This window comes from Tursiops truncatus, chromosome 17, assembly GCF_011762595.2.
Source record: "Tursiops truncatus isolate mTurTru1 chromosome 17, mTurTru1.mat.Y, whole genome shotgun sequence".
NCBI classification, from domain to species: Eukaryota; Metazoa; Chordata; class Mammalia; order Artiodactyla; family Delphinidae; genus Tursiops; species Tursiops truncatus.
Genome location: NC_047050.1, coordinates 51,269,361 through 51,291,798, shown reverse-complemented (window position 1 = coordinate 51,291,798; position 22,438 = coordinate 51,269,361). Strand labels below are relative to the sequence as shown.

The window sequence follows — 22,438 nt, the reverse complement described above, 5'->3', positions numbered from 1 at the left end:
CAGATGGTCTTTATCCTTCAGCATGCTGGCACAGGGTTATTCCAAGAGTCTTGTCTTGAAGAGTTTTTCAAGCTCTGATTGTAGTAAGTGTGCTATTGTCCCTTTGGCCAAAGCAAGTTGTATAATCAAGCTTAGAGTCAATATGGGAAGCTCAAACCAAAGGGCATAATAGGTCCAGGGAAGCATAAAAAATTGGGACTACTAGTGCAGGTTGACATAATTGCTCATGCGAGAGTCACCTTTGGTGTATTTCTTCTCTTTTATCCCCTATTGTTTCTCAGCAAATCTAGTCAGCTCAAAATCTTGACTTCTCCATGCCTCTACCGTTGTGCAAATCCTTGTTATCTCTTACCTGAACTATAGTACCTTCCTGACTAGGCTTCCTGCCTTCGATTTTGGGCTCCTTCATTCCATTCTTTGGAAGGCAGTACTTACAGTTTTTATCGATAACTCTACATTTGTTTGATATCTGTTTCCTCCACTAGACTGTGAGCTCCATGGATACAGCGGTGTTGCTCTTGTGCTTGGCATAGTGGGTACTCCATACATTGAGTGAATGAAGAAGAGAGGTTGTTGAGGTCATTCCATTCATGGGAAGCATGAGCAAAGGGAAAAAATTAGATTGTGTGCAGGGCACTATTGCTGTATTACCTGAGCAAAAAATCTACTGGGAAAATGAGAGGACTTAGGTGAGGGCACGTTTTGTCTTTTGGACTTTATCCTGTGAGTCAGTGTTTCCCAGACTTTTCCATGGGCAATTACAATAAAAATAAAGCTCAGCTGTCATTGATTTACCAACTTTTTAATTTGCTAAGTGCAGGTGTTTCTTAAGAACTGTCACGTACTCACCCACCCTTTCATAAACAAAAGGATATTTTGACACCAAAAAAGCAGGAAGCAGAATCTCACAATAAATAGTCCTCTTAATCGAATACATTAACTTTATGAAAAACTGAGTTGTTCTTTTTTGCCCCTCATTTCACCAGTGTTGGTCTTAGATTCTGTTTGGGATGCACAGGTGGAGGTGATGAGGTGCCATTTAGGGTTTTAAGTGTGGAAGGGAAGTGGCAGGTTTGAGGATTGAATGGTTCACTCCTAGGCTCTGTGGAGATTGAGTTTGGAAGATGAGGGGAATGGAGATGGGGAGACCAGCTTGGAGGCTTTGCAACAGTTCACATGAGGAGCTTTCATTAAGAATTAATTACTTGAGGAGGAGGATGAAGAAGAGGTTAATTCTTTTAAAAACTGCCATTTCTAGAGATATTGTGAGGTGTGATTGAGCTACTTCTCCTGACAGTTTGATTTCTTTTATAACCAACCTAAGGGGTTCATGTTAATTCAGCAGACTGTTGGTGGGCACCTGTGGTGTGTGAAGCTTCCCAGTTGGGATGTGAGAATGAAGATGTGGTGTCTGGTCTCAAATTGCTTGGAGCTTTGAGTTTTATTCTCTTGTCTTAAATGTTATTAAGTTGTTCTGAAACCCCCTATGCTACATAAACAGTAAATGTCACTTTGTCTTTTTCTTTTCCAAAGAACTAAGCAAAAAAACCTTTTGTATAAAATTGTAACTGCCCTTTGAGCCAGCAGTTCCACTTCTGGACATTTATATTTTTTCCCTAGACTCTTCGTTAAGTAAATGTATATATTTTCCTCCTATATTTCACCTAGCTAACTCATACTCTGTTCTTTCATCTTGGTTTACACGTTACTCAGATTCCTTTCTTGACTATCTAGTAAAAATCTATACTATAGAATCTATACAAATTACAATCTGTACTTTTCCACAGTACCTGATTCTTCATAGACTTTATCACACTTTAGCATTTGGTGTTTCTCTGCTATATCCATTTCTCTGCTAAGACTGCTAGTTCTGTATTGAGGGTCCTGTGTCCGTCTTTTTCAGTGTTTCATCTCTGGAGCTGCAGCATGACTGATGAATAATAGAAGATTTTATATCACAACCTAAACAGCTTTATTGAGCTATAACAATAATCTACACATATCTAAGTGTATAGGTTGATAAGTTTTGACATGTGTTCATATACACTCATGAAGTCATCACCACAATCAAGATATTAAACTTAGGGCTTCCCTGGTGGCGCAGTGGTTGAGAGTCCGCCTGCCGATGCAGGGGACACGGGTTCATGCCCCAGTCCGGGAAGGAAGATTCCACAGGCCGTGGAGCGGCTGGGCCCGTGAGCCATGGCTGCTGAGCCTGCGCGTCCGGAGCCTCGGCTCCGCAAAGGGAGAGGCCATAACAGTGAGAGGCCCACCTACCGCAAAAAAAAAAAAAAAAAAAAGATATTAAACTTAGCTACCATCCCCAAAAGTTCCCTTGTGCCTTTCTGTAACTGGCCCTCTGTTCCTCCCTCTCACCTCTCAGTCCCTAAGCCACAACTGCTCTGTCACTGTAGATTCGTTTGTATTTTCTAAAGTATTATATACATAGAATTACACAGTATGTACTTTTTTGTCTGGCTTCTCTTACTCAGCATAATTACTTTGAATTTATTCTTGTTGAATGAGAGAGAGATTTTTAAATCCCTGGCTATAATTGTGGATTTTTCTCTTCTTCCTTGCAGTTCTGTCAGTTTTTGCTTCATACATTTTATGTTGCATAAACATTATTGATTATTATGTTCTCTTGATAAATTGACCACTTTATCATTATGAAAGAACCTTTATATCCTTGGCGATAGTCTGCCCTGAATTCTCCTGTTTGATAGTAAAATAGTCACTTCAGCTTTCTTCTAATTAATGTTACCATAGTGTATACATATATATCTTCCATTCTTTTAACCTATTTTTGTCTTAGTATTTAACATGCATTTCTTTCTTTTTTTAAAATTTATTTTATTGAAGTATAGTTGATTACAATGTTGTGTTGATAACATACATTTCTTTTTGGCAAAAATAGGTCTTTTTTATTCAAACTGATAGTCTTTATCTTGTGATAAGACTTACATTTAATGTGTTTATTGATTTTGTTAGGTTTGGGTCTTTCATCTTGCTGTTGGTAGTCTGTTGGTCCCATTTAGTCTTTGGGAGAATGGAAGTTTCCTGCTTTTCTGCCTTCTTTTGGATTGAGTATTTTTAAATGAATCCATTTTTATCACATTTGTTGGCTTATTAGCTATAGCTCTTTGTTTTGTTATTTTAGGGTTTATAGTATACATCTTTAAATTATTACATGGTGCATTCAAATGGTATTGTACTGTTTCATGTGTAGTATAAGAACTTTACAAAAGTATACTTCCATTTCCTTTATGCTATTGTTGTGCATTTTACTTTTACATATTACTATAAACTTGTAATACATTGTTATTATTTTTGTTTAAATAGTTAATTATCTCTTAAAGAGAAGTAAGAAGTAGAGAAAAAAAATCTTATATATTTACATTTCTGGTGCTCTTCATTCCTTTATGTAGATCCATATTTTTATCTGTATAATTTTCCTCCGCCTGAAGGACTTTTAATATTTCTTGCAGTGTGGGTCTTCTGGTGATTAAATATTTCAGCTTTTGTATGTCTGAAAACATTTTTATTTTGCCTTGATTTTCAAAAGATACTTTTGCTATGTGCGGAATTCTAGGTTAACAGCTTTTTGCTTTCAGTACTTTAAAGATGTTACCCCTTGTCTTATTACTTGTATTGTTTCTGGTGAGAAATTGTATGTTAGCCTTTGTTCTTTTATGCATAATATCTTTTTCTTCTCTGGCTGCTTTTAAGACTTTTCTCTTTCATATTGGTTTAGAGCGGTTTGATTATGTTGTGTGTTGATGTGGTTTTCCTCATGATACTTGTGCTTGGGGTTTGTTGAACTTCCTAGATCCATGGGTTTATAGTTTTCATCAAGTTTGGAAAGTTTTCAGCCATTATTTCTTCCAGTTTTTTTTTTTTTTCCTCTGTTTTCTCCTTTGAGGAATCTAGTTACCCATTTTTGGATTACTGGAAGTTAACCCCAGCTCATCAATGTTCTTTTTATTTTTTTCTGTTTTTTTTTTTAATCTTTCTTTGGGTTTTTTTGTTTTTTTGGCCCTGCTGCACAGCATGCAGGATCTTAGTTCCCCGACCAGAGATTGAACCTGTGCCCCCTGCAGTGAAAGCATGGGAGTTTTAATCACTGGACTACCAGGGGAGTCCCTTAAATCTGTTTTATTTTGGATAGTTTCTATTTTCATGCCTTTAATTTCACTAATCTTTTTTTTGCAATGTCTATTCTGTCATTAATCCCATCTAGTGTATTTTTCATCTTAGCTATTGTAGTTTTCATCTCTGGAAGTTTGACTTAAATGATTTTTAATACCTTTCATGTCTCTGGTTGTCATTTTGAACATTTGGAATGTACTTTAATAAATATTTTAATTTTTTTAATTTAATGTTTCATTAAACATTTTAATGTTTTAATGTTTTAAAACATTTTAATGTTTTGTTCTGCTAATTATAACTTCTGTGTCAGTTATGTGTTGGCTTCTGTCGATTGGGTATTCTCATTGTGGGTTTTGTTTTCTTTCCTCTTTGCATGCCTGGTAATCTTTGGATGCAAAAAGTTGTGGATTTTACCCTATTGAGTGTAAGACGTTTTCGTATCCTTATAAATCTTCTTGAACTTTGTTCTGTGATGCAGTTGAGTTACTTGGATTAATTAGATTAATTCCACGAGGTCTTGCGTTTATGCTTTTTTAGCCTTGTCTGGAGCAATGCTCAGTCTATGGCTGATTATTCCTCACCACTGAGACAAGACCTTTCTGTGTACTCTGCCTATGAATTCGGAGTTTTCTCTGGTCTGCCTAGTGGGAACAGTGACAGCTCCTAGCCTTGTGTGAGTACCCAACACTGTTCCCTCTAATCCGTTCAGGTGGTTCTTTCCCTAGTCTGGGGTAGTTTGCTCAGGCATATGCCATTAGTTCTCTGCTGAATATTTGAGAGAGACTCTCTGCAGATCTCTGGAGTTCTCTCTCTCTATGGCCCTCTCTTCTCTGGTACTCTGTCCGATGAACTGTAGCTGTCTTGGTCTCCCCAGACTTTCAGCTCAGATTCCTCAACCCAGGGAGCTGGTCAGGTTCTACCTCACTTTCCCCTCTTTGTGCTGTGGGCTGGAAACCCACTCATGGCACTAAGCTGGGGCAGTAGTAGAGCTCACCTCATTTGTTTCTCATCTCTTAACGATCACTATCCTTTGTTGCCTGTTGTCTTGTGTCTTGAAAATTATTGTTTCATGTAATTTTGTCTGGTTCATTTTATTTTGTCTTACTGGTTATTTCTGAGGGAGGGATAAATCTGATTACTATTATTCCATCTTGGCTGCTCAATGCATATTTTTAAGGGAAAAATAATTTTATAGAGTAGTAGAGCTAGAAACAAAATTAAAATGGGTTAATGAGGGTAATGAGAAAATGGGAGTGTAGACTGTTTTCTAGAGAAGTTTGAGAAGTACATGGTGGGAGAGAGCTCTGCTTTGAGTGCAGAGCGAAGAAGAGGAAATCTTTTTCATGTGTTTTGAGAGTGGGGAAGTTTTCAGCATATTTAAGTGGAGGAGAAGGGGCCAGTGGAGAGGAGATAACCTGAGGAGAGGCCTAGAAGAGGCAGGAGAGAATGGAATCATAAACAGCTGTGAGAATTAGCCTTGGAAGGGAGAAGAGGAACCGGGAGATTAACACTTACTCTTTTTCTTAGGTGTCACATAGCAAGTACTTCACATAATTTAAACTTGTCAATAATTTCACAGGATAAGTATTATTAACTTTTATTACAGGTGAGGAATCAGGGTAGAAAGTTAGGTAACTTAACCTTAGCCATCAGTGGCTAACCTGACCCTACAGCTCATGCTTTTTCTAATGCACTTTGTGGTCTCTGGGCTGTTTCTTCAGGGCAGGGAGAATAAAAGCTGGCGAAGGTTTAGGCTATAATTGGAATAAAGGGAGAGCAGAGCCATGTAACTTACTTATGTAAGTTTACTATAAAATTCATGCCTACTCTTCTGGAGGAAAATTTGATAGGTCTCCAAATTTCAACCATCCTTTACCTGGATGACTGCAGTAGCTTCCTGGTGGATCTTCCTGGGCTTACTTTACTTTGCTCTGGTCTGTTTTCCATAGGTAGTTATAAGTAACCTTTTTTTAATTTTTTAATTTTTGGCTGCGTTGGGTCTTCGTTGCTGCGCGTGGGCTTTCTCTAGTTGTGGCAAGCGGGGACTACTCTTCATTGCGGCGCGTGGGCTTCTAATTGCAGTGGCTTCTCTTGTTGCAGAGCATGGGCTCTAGGCACGCGGGCTTCAGTAGTTGTGGCATGCAGGCTCAGTAGTTGTGGCTCGCGGGCTGTAGAGCACAGGCTCAGTAGTTGTGGCGTGTGGGCTTAGTTGCTCCGCGGCATGTGGGATCTTCCTGGACCAGGGCTCGAACCCGTGTCCCCTGCACTGGCAGGTGGATTCTTAACCACTGCGCCACCAGGGAAGTCCCTATAAGCAACCTTTTATACATTCGAATCTGGACTTTACTCTCCCGCTTAAAAGTTCTTAAATGAGCTCTTATTACATTGAGTTTATCAACAATGATAAATAAAGGCAAGGCCTTTTGTGATCCAGCTTCTGCCCAGTTCTCTAGCTTTATTCATCTGTTGCCTTTCCTTGTGCAGTTCTCCATGTTGCTCTGTATTTCAGCCAGTCTGGCTGACTTTTAGTTTTTTGAACACAAGTGTTTCCTTCTACTTTCGCCTGCTCTCATTTTGCCTGTGATAAGTAGTGTGTGTGTGTGTGTGTGTGTGTGTGTGTGTGTGTGTGTGTGTGTGTGTGTGTGTGTGTGTGTGTGTGTGTGTGTAGGGATGTTTCTTAAGTTAACTCTACCTTGTCCTTTGTAGCTTGGCTCAAATTTTTTAAAGCCTTCTTTAATCTCCCCAAGTAGATCAGCTTCCAGTGTTATTTGTTCTCACAGTATCCAATAATTTTCCTTTATAACATTTATTACAGTTTAATTATATATTTATTTATTTGACTAACGTCCATTTCCCCACTGGATCATAAGTGTTAAGAAGGTAGATTCTGTGCTCTTTTCTCATCATTGTATCATTTGTGCCTATTAAAATATTTGCTAAATAAATGAATGAATAAATGTAAGTCAGCCAGGCCTCAAGGCAGGTAATAGAAGTACGAACAGGTGAGCATTTGGGGAAAAAAGATGAAAATACTTGCAATCAGAATACAGTAAGGTGAGCTTCATAATTAAGGTAAAATATTGGCCCAGCATAGTCTACTTATGTATCTCCTGTTGGAGCAGAAATTAATTCTAGGTCACTGGTAGCCCTGAACTATAAGTTTCTCTCTACATAGAAGGGAAGGAGGAGTGGGAGGCAGAGATCAGGCTTGGCAGATTTAAAATTACGGAAGCAGGACTTCCCTGGTGGCGCACTGGTTAAGAATCTGCCAGGGTTTGAGCCCTGGTCCAGGAAGATCCCACATGCCACGGAGCAACTAAGCCCGTGCGCCACGACTACTAAGCCCATGCGCCACGACTCCTGAGCCCGCATGCCACAACTACTGAGGCCTGCGCGCCTAGAGCCCGTGCTCTGCAACAAGAGAAGCCACTGCAGTGAGAAGCCCGTGCACCGCCACGAAGAGTAGCCCCCGCTCACCACAACTAGAGAAAGCCCGTGCGCAGCAACGAAGACCCAATGCAGCCAAAAATAAAATAAATAAGCAAATAAATAAATAAAAAGGAAACATAAAATTATGGAAGCAGCTAAGAGAGTAGATCTTAAAAGTTCTTATAACTAGAAGAACAGTTGTAACTATGAGGTGATGTCCGTGTTAAGTAAACTTATTTTGATGATCATTTCACAATAAATACATATATCAAATCATTATGTTGTGTACCTTAAACTTATACAATGTCATATGCCAACTACATCTCACTAAAGCTAGAACAAGGTAAAATAAAGTTATGGAAGCTTCCAGTGCCCTAGTGGAAAAAACACTGTTCTTTAAATAAGAAACCTTGTTTCTGTTCCAGATATGATCACTGTTTTGTTCTGTACTCTTGGGAAAGATGTAGTATAGCATTAGAGAAGTCACCATTTGCACTTACATTTATTTCCATAATTATTTTATGGGATAATAAAAACATTCTCTTTATTTCTTAATGTGTGGTAAAAAATGAATGAGGTGATAGAGGTAGAGCATTTTAAAAAGCACACACTTTATAAAGTGTACTTAATATTTGCCCAGAAAACAGGAAATCTTTCAATTTTATGATTTCTCTGTTCTTTTTATTTATAATTACAAGGAAGAGGTACCTAAAAGAAAAGAGTGTGGTATGAAGAGCTCTATCTCCTCTGGCCACTGTATTCTGAGTTCTGTAAGGGCAGGGGCCTTGTCAGTTTTACTCTCTGTTTATCCTCTACGCACAGTGCCTAGTAGGGGCCCAGAAATTGTTTTTGAAATGAAAAATGTAGTGAATTGTCCTGAGGCCTTGGTAATTAGTATTCTGTGATTTTTTTGCCTTGTTGGCATTCTGCAGAAAAGAACAATCTGAGGCAGAACTCTTGATGTTTGTTTATTTTTCTTATATTTCAGCTGTGGCAGAAGTAAAACTTCGAGATGATCAGTATACACTGGAACACATGCATGCTTTTGGAATGTATAATTACCTACACTGTGATTCATGGTATCAAGACAGTGTCTACTATGTTGATAACCTTGGAAGAATTATGAATTTAACAGTGATGCTGGTAAGAAAAAAATTTGTAATACTAGGATTTTCCAATAAATTTGTTACTTAATTTTCCCTTTTCATCTAATGTCTAGAGAATTGAGGTACACATACCTTTAATATATGGAATCCTATCATCAGTTTATGTAAGACTTCATTTTGTTTAATTCAATTTTAATTTTTCCCCTTATTCCTGTTACTTAAATTTACTTATTCCCCTACACTCCTACCAATAGGCAACTACTCTGATGTGTTGTATATCTCAATATTGATGTAACTGCTTTTTCTATGTGAGTAGCTAATCCTATGACAGTGGATTTATCTGTTTTTTCCTTTTAGTTAATTTTTGCTTTATGTATTTTTAAGTATGTTAATTGGGTGCAGACATTTTATCAATAGGATTGTTCTGTCTGTTATGCAATGTCCTTATAACATTATAAAATATCCCTCTTTATCTCTGGGCTCTGGGAATAATTTGTCTTGAAGTCTTCTGATATTAATATAGCTGTCCTGGCTTTTTTTGTTTGTTTGTTTAATTAGTATTTGTCTTTTTCTTTCCGTTTTCTTTGAATTTGTCAGTGTTGTTATTTTTAAAGTGTGTCTCTTGTAAAGAGCATATAGTTGGGTCTTGTTTTTTATCCAGAATGACAATCTTTGTCCTTTAATTGGCTTAGTACATTTATATTTAATGTCATTACTGATATGGCTGGGTTTATGTTACCATTTGCTAATTCTTTCCATTTTGTCCCATCTGCTCTTTGTTCCTTTGTGTCTCTCTTCCTATCTGTTTTTTTAATTCATCACAGTTTTTCTTTTTAAAAATTTTCTTTCTTAAAATTCCACTTAATTTTCTCTTTTAGCTTTTTATTTAAACCTGTTTGTATTGTTATTATTTTTAATGGTTAATGTAGAGATTGTAGTACTCATCCTTAATTTATCCTACTTTGCCTCCAATTAATGTTATTCCACTTTTAAAAAAATGTAAAAATCTTATGATATTATAATTCCTTTTACTTTTCCATCCTCTGAGCTATTGTCATACATTTTATACTTCTTCATATGTTGTAAGCTTCACAATACATTGTTAATGTATTTGCTTTAAGTAATCAGTGGTCTGTCAGTAGCTTCCTGACTACTCTGCTCCTTTCAGCTTTCCTTTGTGTTGCATCTACAGAATAATCTATCCAGTTTGCTTGTTTAATCTTATTACTTCTCATTTAAATTCCTTAAATATTTCCTTTATGACAAAATCCACACTTATTAATATGTGATTTTAGAATAGATAATGCATTCATGTGATTTAAAAAACAAGAAATTTAAAAAGGTATTTAGTAAAGTCTCTCTGACCCCAGTTTTATCTGTCCTGTGTTCAGTACCCCTTTTCCCTCTGTAACTTCTTCTTATTAGTTTCTTGTATATTCTTCCAGAGGTGGGGTTTTTTGTGTGTGTGTGTTTGTTTGATTTTGATTTTCCTGGCAAGTATAAGCATAAAGTGATGTATTTGTTTAAAAAATACAAACTACTCACCTTGGCAAATGCAGCTTATAATGCCCTTTTCTCCAGCCTTGTCCTTCACCACTTTGTACACTACATTCTAACAATACTAAACTCTTGCAGTTACTGAAACATGCTCTGTATCCTTTTCCCTCCAGCCCTTTTCCCACATAATTTACTCTACCTGAAACATTCTCTCTTACTTGTGTGTCAGGTTGCTTCCCAGTCTTCACTTGAGTTTCAGCTAACTATTTCATCTAGGAGGCTTGATGACGTCCTCCCTTTGTTCCCCCAGGGATATTCAAACCATTGGCTCTCAGATCTGCATGGACTTTGAATTCCTGCTAGGCCAGGGGTTGGCAAACTTCTTCTGCACGGGGCCAGATAATAAATGTTACAGGGTTTATGGACCAGTCTTATGTCACAGGTGCTCAGTTTTGCTGTAGTAATGTGAAAACAGCAGTTCACGATATGTAAACAGTGATTGTGGCTGTGTTCCAGTAAAACTTCATTTGCAAAACCAACAGGCTAATTTGGCTCATGGGCTATAGTTTGCCAACACTTGGTCTAGGCTGTGGGTCTTTCTTATATTTCTGTAATCCTAGCAGCCAGCAGAAGGCTTAATCAGTATGTTTATACAATGGATAACAGTTGTTTAAAGCTTGTTCTTACTCTTTGGAGTTGGCTTTTCATTCTTTTTTTTTTTTTTCCCCTTTGTGGTACGCGGGCCTCTCACTGTTGTGGCCTCTCCCGTTGCGGAGCACAGGCTCCGGACGCACAGGCTCAGCGGCCATGGCTCACGGGCCTAGCCGCTCCGCGGCATGTGGGATCTTTCCGGACCGGGGCACGAACCTGTGTCCCCTGCATCGGCAGGTGGACTCTCAACCACTGCGCCACCAGGGAAGCCCGGCTTTACATTCTTGATAGGATCTTTTTATTCTTCAGGTACAAGTATGAGTCTGGTTTGTTGAGATAATTTTACTGAATAAGAAAGATTTATTTTTCTTCAACAAACATGTATTGAATACTGCTGCATGCTTTGTAGCCACACACACAAATAAACTGATAATGTCACAGCGGAAGTAAGGATAAGATGCAGAAGTAGTATGGAAGAGGAAATAGTTTACTACTATGCATGGCTAGGAGAAGGATGTGGATAGGGTCACATTTTAGAGCCAGAAGCTTGGTTTTATCAGTTCACTCATTGATAATCATGATTTGGGATACTAATTCCAACTTAAATCAAAAGATTGGAAATCTAGAATTAAAGTTCATGACTGCATTTGCAATACTGTAGATAAGCAGTGTGGACTGGTTAGTATATTTTTCTTCTATTGCAGAGTTTCCATAGAAAATAAAATTATTTTATTTATTTATTTATTTTGAGGAGACTATTTACAGCTTTCTTTTTTTAAAATTTTTTAATTTAATTTTATTTACTTTTTATACAGCAGGTTCTTATTACTCATCAGTTTTATACACATCAGTGTATACATGTCAGTCCCAATCGCCCAATTCATTACCCCCCCAACCCCACCCCCATCCCCCTGCGGCTTCCCCCCTTGGTGTCCATACGTTTATTCTCTATATCTGTGTCTCAACTTCTGCCCTGCAAACCACTTCATCTGTACCATTTTTCTAGGTTCCACATACATGCATTAATATATGATATTTGTTTTTCTCTTTCTGACTTGCTTCACTCTGTATGACGGTCTCTAGATCCATCCACGTCTCAACAAATGACCCAATTTTGTTCCTTTTTATGGCTGAGTAATATTCCATAGTATATATATACCACATCTTCTTTATCCATTCGTCTGTCGATGGGCATTTAGGTTGCTTCCATGACCTGGCTATTGTAAATAGTGCTGCAATGAACATTGGGGTACATGTGTCTTTTTGAATTATGGTTTTATCAGGGTATATGCCTAGTAGTGGGGTTGCTGGATCATATGGTAATTCTATTTTTAGTTTTTTAAGGAACTTCCATACTGTTCTCCATAGTGGCTGTGTCAGTTTACATTCCCACCAACACTACAAGAGGGTTCCCTTTTCTCCACACCCTCTCCAGCATTTGTTGTTTGTAGATTTTCTGATGATGCCCATTCTAACTGGTGTGAGCTGATACCTCATTGTAGTTTTGATTTGCATTTCTCTAATAATTAGTGATGTTGAGCAGCTTTTCATGTGCTTCTTGGCCATCTGTATGTCTTCTTTGGAGAAATGTCTGTTTAGGTCTTCTGCCAATTTTTGGATTGGGTTGTTTGTTTCTTTAAAATTGAGCTGCATGAGCTGTTTATATATTTTGGAGATTAATCCTTTGTCCGTTGATTCGTTTGCAAGTATTTTCTCCCATTCTGTGGGTTGTATTTTTGTCTTGTTTATGGTTTCCTTTGCTGTGCAAAAGCTTTGAAGTTTCATTAGGTCCCATTTGTTTATTTTTGTTTTTATTTCCGTTACTCTAGGAGGCGGATCCAAAAAGATCTTGCTGTGATTTATGTCAAAGAGTGTTCTTCCTATGTTTTCCTCTAAGAGTTTTAGAGCGTCGGTCTTACATTTAGGCCTCTGATCGATTTTGAGTCTATTTTTGTGTATGGTGTTAGGGACTGTCCTAATTTCATTCTTTTACATGTAGCTGTCCAGTTTTCCCAGCACCACTTATTGAAGAGACTGTCTTTTCTCCCTTGTATATCCTTGCCTCCTTTGTCTTAGATTAGTTGACCATAGGTGTGTGGGTTTATCTCTGGGCTTTCTATCTTGTTCCATTGATCTATGTTTCTGTTTTTGTGCTAGTACCATATTGTCTTGATTACTGCCTTGATTACTTGATTACTGTATTACTTGATTACTATATTACTTTGTAATATAGTCTGAAGTCAGGGAGTCTGATTCTTCCAGCTCCGTTTTTTTCCCTCAAGAATGCTTTGGCTATTCAGGGTCTTTTGTGTTTCCATATAAATTTTAAGATTTTTTGTTCTAGTTCCGTAAAAAATGCTATTGGTAATTTGATAGGGATTGCATTGAATTTGTAGATTGCTTTGGGTAGTATAGTCATTTTCACAGTATTGATTCTTCCAATCCAAGAACATGGTATATCTCTCCATCTGTTGGTATCATGTTTAATTTCTTTCATCAGTGTTTATAGTTTTCTGCATACAGGTCTTCTGTCTCCCTAGGTAAGTTTATTCTTATGTATTTTAATTTTTTTGTTGCAATGGTAAATGGGAGTGTTTCCTTAATTTCCCTTTCAGATTTTTCATCATTAGTGTATAGGAATGCAAGAGATTTCTGTGCATTAATTTTGTATCCTGCTACTTTACCAAATTCATTGATTAGCTCTAGTAGTTTTCTGGTGGCATCTTTAGGATTCTCTATATATAGTATCATGTCATCTGCAAACAGTGACAGTTTTACTTCTTCTTTTCCAATTTTATTCCTTTTATTTATTTTTCTTCTCTGATTGCCATGGCTAGGACTTCCACAACTATGTTGAATAATAGTGGTGAGAGTGGACATCCTTGTCTTGTTCCTGATCATAGAGGAAATGCTTTCAGTTTTTCACCATTGAGAATGATGTTTGCTGTGGGTTTGTCGTATATGGCCTTTATTATGTTGAGGTACGTTCCCTCTGTGCCCATTTTCTGGAGAGTTTTTATCATAAATGGGTGTTGAATTTTGTCAAAAGCTTTTCTCTGTATTCATTGAGATGATTATATGGTTTTTCTTCTTCAATTTGTTGATATGGTGTATCACATTGATTGATTTCCGTATATTGAAGAATCCTTGCATCCCTGGGATAAATTCCACTTTGTCATGGTGTATGATCCTTTTTTTTTTTTTTTTTTTGTATGATCCTTTTAATGTGTTGTTGAATTCTGTTTGCTAGTCTTTTGTTGATGATTTTTGCATCTATATTCATCAGTGATACTGGTCCGTAAATTTCTTTTTTTGTAGTAAATTTTCTGGTTTTGGTATCAGGGTGATGGTGGCCTCATAGAATGTGTTTGGGAGTGTTCCTTCCTCTGCAATTTTTTTGATGAGTTTGAGAAGGATGGGTGTTAGCTCTTCTCTAAATGTTTGATAGAATTCACCTGTGAAGCCATTGTTTGTTGGAAGATTTTTAATCACAGTTAATTTCATTACTTGTGATTGGTCTGTTCATATTTTCTATTTCTTCCTGGTTCAGTCTTGGAAGGTTATACCTTTCTAAGAATTTGTCCCTTTCTTCCAGGTTGTCCATTTTATTGGCATAGAGTTGCTTGTAGTAGTCTCTTAGTATGCTTTGTATTTTGACGGTGTCTGTTGTAAGTTCTCCTTTTTCATTTCTAATCTTACTGATTTGAGTCCTCTCCCTCTTTTTCTTGATGAGTCTGGCTAATGGTTTATCAATTTTGTTTATTTTCTCAAAGAACTTTAGTTCTTTGAGAAAATAAAGCTTTTAGTTTTATTGATCTTTGCTATTGTTTTGTTTCTATTTCATTTATTTCTGCTCTGATCTTTATGATTTCTTTCCTTCTGCTAACTTTGGGTTTTGTTTGTTCTTCTTTCTCTAGTTCCTTTAGGTGTAAGTTTAGATTGTTTATCTGAATTTTTTCTTGTTTCTTGAGGTAGGCTTGTATAGCTATAAACTTCCCTCTTAGAACTCCTTTTGCTGCATCCCATAGGTTTTGGATCGTCGTGTTTTCATTGTCATTTGTCTCTAGGTATGTTTTTTTTTTTTTTTTTTGCGGTACGCGGGCCTCTCACTGTTGTGGCCTCTCCCGTTGCGGAGCACAGGCTCTGGACGCGCAGGCTCAGCGGCCATGGCTCACGGGCCCAGCCGCTCCGCGGCACGTGGGATCTTCCCGGACCGGGGTACGAACCCGTGTCCCCTGCATCGGCAGGCGCACTCTCAACCACTGCGCCACCAGGGAAGCCCCTCTAGGTATGTTTTGATTTCCTCTTTGATTTCTTCAGTGATCCTGTTGGTTATTTAGTAACATATTGTTTAGCCTCCACGTCTTTGTGTTTTTTACCATTTTTTCCCTGTAATTCATTTCTAATCTTGTAGAGCTGTGGTCAGAAAAGATGCTTGATATGATTTCAATTTTCTTAAATTTACTGAGGCTTGATTTGTGACCCAAGATGTGATCTATCCTGGAGAACGTTCCGTGCACACTTGAGAAGAAAGTGTAATCTGCTGTTTTTGGATGGAATGTCCTATAAATATCAATTAAATCTATGTGGTCTCTTGTGTCATTTAAAGTTTCTGTTTTCTTATTTATTTTCATTTTGGATGATCTGTTCATTGATGTAAGTGAGGTGTTAAAGTCCCCCACTATTATTGTGTTATTGTCGATTTCCTTTTATAGCTGTTAGCAGTTGCCTTATGTATTGAGGTGCTCCTATGTTGGGTGCATATATATTTATAATTGTTACATCTTCTTGGATTGATCCCTTGATCATTATGTAGTGTCCTTCCTTGTCTCTTGTAACATTCTTTATTTTAAAGTGTATTTTATCTGATATGAGAATTGCTACTCCAGCTTTCTTTTGATTTCCATTTGCATGGAATATCTTTTTCCATTCCCTCACTTTCAGTCTGTACGTGTCCCTAGGTCTGAAGTGGGTCTCTTGTAGACAGCATCTATATGGGTCTTGTTTTTGTATCCATTCAGCAAGCTTGTGTCTTTTGGTTGGAGCATTTAATCCATTTATGTTTAAGGTAATTATCGATATGTATGTTCCTATGACCATGTTCTTAATTGTTTTGAGTTTGTTTTTGTAGGTTCTTTTCTTCTCTTGTGTTTCCCACTTAGAGAAGTTCCTTTATCATTTGTTGTAGAGCTGGTTTAGTGGTGCCGAATTCTCTTAGCTTTTGCTTGTCTGTAAAGCTTTGGATTTCTCCATCAAATCTGAATGAGATCCTTGTAGAGTAATCTTGGTTGTAGGTTCTTTCCTTTCATCACCTTAAGTATATCATGCCACTCCCTTGTGGCTTGTAGAGTTTCTGCTGAAAAATCAGCTGTTGACCTTATGGGAGTTCCCTTATATGTTATTTGTCGTTTTTCCCTTGCTGCTTTCAGTAATTTTTCTTTGTCTTTAATTTTTGCCAATTTGATTACTGTGTGTCTTGGTGTGTTTCTCCTTGGGTTTATTCTGTATGGGACTCGCTGTGCTTCCTGGACTTGGGTGGCTATTTCTTTTCCCCTGTTAGGGAAGTTTTCGACTATAATCTCTTCAAATATTTTCTCAGGTCCTCTCTCTCTCTTCTCCTTCTGGGACCCCTATAATGCGAATGTTGTTGCGTTTAATGTTGTCCCAGAGGTCTTTTAGGCTGTCTTCATTTCTTTTCATTCTTTTTTCTTTATTCTGTTCCGCAGCAGTGTATTCCACCCTTCTGTCTGCCAGGTCACTTATCCGTTCTTCTGCCTCAGTTACTCTGCTATTGATTCCTTCTAGTGTAGTTTTCATTTCAGTTATTGTATTGTTCATCTCTGTTTGTTTGTTCTTTAATTCTTCTAGGTCTTTGTTAAACATTTCTTGCATGTTCTCGATCTTTGCCTCCAGCCCTTTTCTGAGGTCCTGGATCATCTTCACTATCTTTATTCTGAACTCTTTTTCTGGAAGGTTGCCTATCTCCACTTCATTTAGTTGTTTTTCTGGGGTTTTATCTTGTTACTTCATCTGGTACATAGCCCTCTGCCTTTTCACATTGTTTGTCTTTCTGTGAATGTGGTTTTTGTTCCACAGGCTGCATGATTATAGTTCTTGCTTCTGCTGTCTGCCCTCTGGTGGGTGAGGCTATCTCAAAATAATTTTATTTGATAGCTTACTTGACATGAATCAGAGCAAAGACTAATATGTCTTTGATTCCTTTTCCTGTCCTATTGTCTAGCTTCTGTGGACACCTTAGAATAATTTGTTATAGTTCCTTATTTGGTTTAGTCTCTATTTGCCTGTCTGTTGACTCATTAAAGACACTAAATACACACACACTCTATATACACTATACACTGGATAGTGTATGCACACAGCCAGATGCCCTATAGACATACATGTGTGCTATATTGCCCATACATGATCATACACATCCATACTCTGCATATGCATAGTTAGTATTTTATTGTGTGTTTTAAATTTAAGGGATTTTACTTTTTTTTTAAGATTCCGTTATATTTTGTTTAGAAAGACAAATCTAAAATCTGGATATTCTTTAAGAATATTTACTTATGGAGCCTAACTCAGTCACATAGTCTAATTTAATACTATTCATTCAACATTCAAAATGTTTATTGAATACTTGCTATATGTTATGCATTATTGTAGGCACTGGGAATGCTGCAGTATACAAAGTAAAGTCTCTTCCAGCTTATTAATTTACAGTAGAATATGAACAGCTTCCTTCCCTCTCTTCCCCAATTTGAACTTAACATTGAAATAACAACCTCTTTTGTATGTTTGTACATGTTCAAAGCAATGTACATCTTCCTAATTATAGTGTACATTTAAATTTGTTTAGTTTCCTGGTAAAATTGGAGAGTTGTGGTTTTTTTTCCTCTTCGAAAGCAATAAGGAAACTATAATTTAGAATGCATGACTTCTGGGAAAGTTTCTAAAAGGTGCATTCTTTCCTAGTTCTCAGTTGTCATTCTCATCCCTGAATTCTTTTAGCACTTCATATGTATTCTCTTTTTAGCAATTGGATTACAAAGTCCTTGAATTATTTAGTCAAAAAGATATAATACCCACTCTAAAAATAGTTTATTAGACCCTCTATCAAAAAGACCTACCATATACCTATATATACCTTTTTTGTTTTTTTCCCCAACTGTTAAGTGACAACTGTATGTTTGAGTGAGAATCCCCTGACCTGAATGTTAGTTTTTGTAAGTTATATCTCCTGGGCTGGCAGGTGTCCTCAGAGAGGAGTCCTCTGGTTTCTTGTCTGAGAAGCATTAAGGCCTGATTTTGGCTTTCTGGGATCCAAAGGAAAGAAAAGAGCTTGTAGTCTCATCTTTTAATATGTGGGGATTTGCTAATTCCTCTGTTTTCTTTCATTGGTGTCCTTTACCCCTGTGCTTAGCTAGGCCTGATGGCCAGAGTCAGTCTAGTTAAAACTTTCATTAGAGAAATCTCCAGTGTTTTGCTAGAGTGGGTAGTTTGTTTTGTTGGGGAGAATTGGCTTTTTTTTTTTTTTTTTACCCAAGAACATGGTATGTCCTTTCATTTATTTAGATCTTCTTTTATGTCCTTAAGTAAGAGTTTTATAGTTTTCCCTTGATCTTATGCTTATTAAGTTTATTCTTGAATATTTTATGGTTTCTGCCTCTCATTAATATAGTTTTTTGTTTTCTTTCCTAGATGCTTATTGATAAACACAATTTGTTGTATAAGCAGTCACCTTATTTGACAATTGAGTAATTTTTACCTACTCCCATTTAGGTTTTCAAAGTACATAGACAGTTCCATCCTTAGCAAAAGGAAATGGTTTTATCTCTCCTTTTCCAGTATTTATGAAAGTAGAAATAACATTCCTGCGTCATTTTATTTTTGTCTTATTGAGGTTAGTAGACAGAACCTCTGAGACAATGTTGAATAATAATGTGGACTGCAAGTATCCCTGTTTAGCTTTTGATTTTAATTGTAATGGCTTTTAAATTAAGAGAATACTTATTGTCAGTTTTAGATAAATAGCTTTTATTGTTCTAAAGTTGCTTCTTTGAGTTTCTGTTTCTTTTTTGGAGTATAATTGCTTTACAATGGTATGTTAGTTTCAGCTTCACAACAAAATGAATCAGTTATGTATATACATATATTCCCATATCTCTTCCCGCTTGCGTCTCCCTCCCTCCCACCCTCCCTATCCCACCCCTCCAGGCAGTCACAAAGCAACGAGCTGATCTCCCTGTGCTATGCGGCTGCTTCCCCCTAGCTATCTACCTTACGTTTGGTAGTGTATATATGTCCATGCCTCTTTATCGCTTTGTCACCGTTTACCCTTCCCCCTCCCCATAGTCTCAAGTCCATTCTCTAGTAAGTCTGTGTCTTTATTCCTGTTTCACCCCTAGGTTTTTCATGACTTTTTTTTTTTTTTTAAATTCCATATATATGTGTTAGCATACGGTATTTGTCTCTCTCTTTCTGACTTACTTCACTCTGTATGACAGACTCTAGGTCTATCCACCTCATTACAAATAGCTCAATTTCGTCTCTTTTTATGGCTGAGTAATATTCCATTGTATATATGTGCCACACCTTCTTTATCCATTCATCCGATGATGGACACTTAGGTTGTTTCCATCTCTGGGCTATTGTAAATAGAGCTGCAATGAACATTTTGGTACATGACTCTTTTTGAATTATGGTTTTCTCAGGGTATATGCCCAGTAGTGGGATTACTGGGTCATATGGTAGTTCTATTTGTAGCTTTTTAAGGAACCTCCATACTGTTCTCCACAGTGGCTGTATCAATTTACATTCCCACCAACAGTGCAAAAGGGTTCCCTTTTCTCCACACCCTCTCCAGCATTTATTGTTTCTAGATTGTTTGATGATGGCTATTCTGACTGGTGTGAAATGATATCTCACTGTAGTTTTGATTTGCATTTCTCTAATGATTAGTGATGTTGAGCATTCTTTCATGTGTTTGTTGGCACTCTGTATATCTTCTTTGGAGAAATGTCTATTTAGGTCTTCTGCCCATTTTTGGATTGGGTTGTTTGTTTTTCTGTTATTAAGCTGCATGAGCTGCTTATAAATTTTGGAGATTAATCCTTTGTCAGTTGCTTCATTTGCAAATATTTTCTCCCATTCTGAGGGTTGTCTTTTGGTCTTCTTTATGGTTTCCTTTGCTGCGCAAAAGCTTTTAAGTTTCATTAGGTCCCATTTGTTTACTTTTGTTTTTATTTCCATTTCTCTATGAGGTGGGTCAAAAAGGACCTTGCTGTGATTTATGTCATAGAGTGTTCTGCCTATGTTTTCCTCTAAGACTTTGATAGTTTCTGGCCTTACATTTAGGTCTTTAATCCATTTTGAGCTTATTTTTGTGTATGGTGTTAGGGAGTGATCTAATCTCATACTTTTACATGTAGCTGTCCCGTTTTCCCAGCACCACTTACTGAAGAGGCTGTCCTTTCTCCACTGTACATTTCTGCCTCCTTTATCAAAGATAAGGTGACCATATGTGCGTGGGTTTATCTCTGGGCTTTCTATCCTGTTCCATTGATCTATCTTTCTGTTTTTGTGCCAGTACCATACTGTCTTGATTACTGTAGCTTTGTAGTATAGTCTGAAGCCAGGGAGCCTGATTCCTCCAGTTCCTTCTTTCGTTCTCAAGATTGCTTTGGCTATTCGGGGTCTTTTGTGTTTCCATACAAATTGCAAAAGTTTTTGTTCTAGTTCTGTGAAAAATGCCAGTGGTAGTTTGATAGGGATTGCATTGAATCTATAGATTGCTTTGGGTAGTAGAGTCATTTTCACAATGTTGATTCTTCCAATCCAAGAACATGGTATATCTCTCCATATATTTGTATCATCTTTAATTTCTTTCATCAGTGTCTTATAATTTTCTGCATACAGATCTTTTGTCTCCTTAGGTAGGTTTATTCCTAGATATTTTATTCTTTTTGTTGCAATGGTAAATGGGAGTGTTTTCTTGATTTCACTTTCAGATTTTTCATCATTAGTATATAGGAATGCCAGAGATTTCTGTGCATTAATTTTGTATCCTGCCACTTTACCAAATTCATTGATTAGCTCTAGTAGTTTTCTGGTAGCATCTTTAGGGTTCTCTATGTATAGGATCATGTCATCTGCAAACAGTGACAGCTTTACTTCTTCTTTTCCGATTTGGATTCCTTTTATTTCCTTTTCTTCTCTGATTGCTGTGGCTAAAACTTCCAAAACTATGTTGACTAAGAGTGGTGAGAGTGGGCAACCTTGTCTTGTTCCTGATCTTAGTGGAAATGCTTTCAGTTTTTCACCATTGAGGATGATGTTTGCTGTGGGCTTGTCATATATGGCCTTTATTATGTTGAGGAAAGTTCCCTCTATGCCTACTTTCTGCAGGGTTTTTATCATAAATGGGTGTTGAATTTTGTCAAAAGCTTTCTCTGCATCTATTGAGATGATCATATGGTTTTTCTCCTTCAGTTTGTTAATATGGTTTATCACATTGATAGATTTGCGTATATTGAAGAATCCTTGCATTCCTGGAATAAACCCCACTTGATCATGGTGTATGATCCTTTTAATGTGCTGTTGGATTCTGTTTGCTAGTATTTTGTTGAGGATTTTTGCATCTATGTTCATCAGTGATATTGGCCTGTAGTTTTCTTTCTTTGTGACATCCTTGTCTGGTTTTGGTATCAAGGTGATGGTGGCCTCGTAGAAGGAATTTGGGAGTGTTCCTCCCTCTGCTATATTTTGGAAGAGTTTGAGAAGGATAGGTGTTAGCTCTTCTCTAAATGTTTGATAGAATTCGCCTGTGAAGCCATCTGGTCCTGGGCTTTTCTTTCTTGGAAGATTTTTAATCACAGTTTCAATTTCAGTGCTTGTGATTGGTCTGTTCATATTTTCTATTTCTTCCTGATTCAGTCTTGGCAGGTTGTGCATTTCTAAGAATTTGTCCATTTCTTCCAGATTGTCCATTTTATTGGCATAGAGTTGCTTGTAGTAATCTCTCATGATCTCTTTTATTTCTGCAGTGTCAGTTGTTACCTCTCCTTTTTCATTTCTAATTCTATTGATTTGAGTCTTCTCCCTTTTTTTCTTGATCAGTCTGGCTAGTGGTTTATCTATTTTGTTTATCTTCTCAAAGAACCAGCTTTTAGTTTTATTGATCTTTGCTATTGTTTCCTTCATTTCTTTTTCATTTATTTCTGATCTGATTTTTATGATTTCTTTCCTTCTGCTAGCTTTGGGGTTTTTTTGTTCTTCTTTCTCTAATTGCTTGAGGTGCAAGGTTAGGTTGTTTATTCGAGATGTTTCCTGCTTCTTAAGGTGGGCTTGTATTGCTATAAACTTCCCCCTTAGAACTGCTTTTGCTGCATCCCACAGGTTTTGGGTCGTTGTGTCTCCATTGTCATTTGTTTCTAGGTATTTTTTGATTTCCTCTTTGATTTCTTCAGTGATCACTTCATTATTAAGTAGTGTATTGTTTAGCCTCCATGTGTTTGTATTTTTTACAGATCTTTTCCTGTAATTGATATCTAGTCTCATGGCGTTGTGGTCAGAAAAGATACTTGATACAATTTCAATTT

General features: G+C 37.1%; 1 protein-coding gene across 2 annotated transcripts in view; it reads left to right on the top strand.

The window, feature by feature from the left end:
• The window catches only part of NUDCD1 (NudC domain containing 1), a 93,784-nt gene that overhangs the window by 1,568 nt on the left and 69,778 nt on the right, over window positions 1-22,438 (top strand). For both annotated transcript variants that reach the window (XM_033842678.2, XM_033842677.2), the window contains exon 2: window positions 8,567-8,721. In XM_033842678.2, coding sequence (XP_033698569.1) covers window positions 8,567-8,721 — 155 coding nt within the window. The remainder of the gene's footprint in view (window positions 1-8,566; window positions 8,722-22,438) is intronic.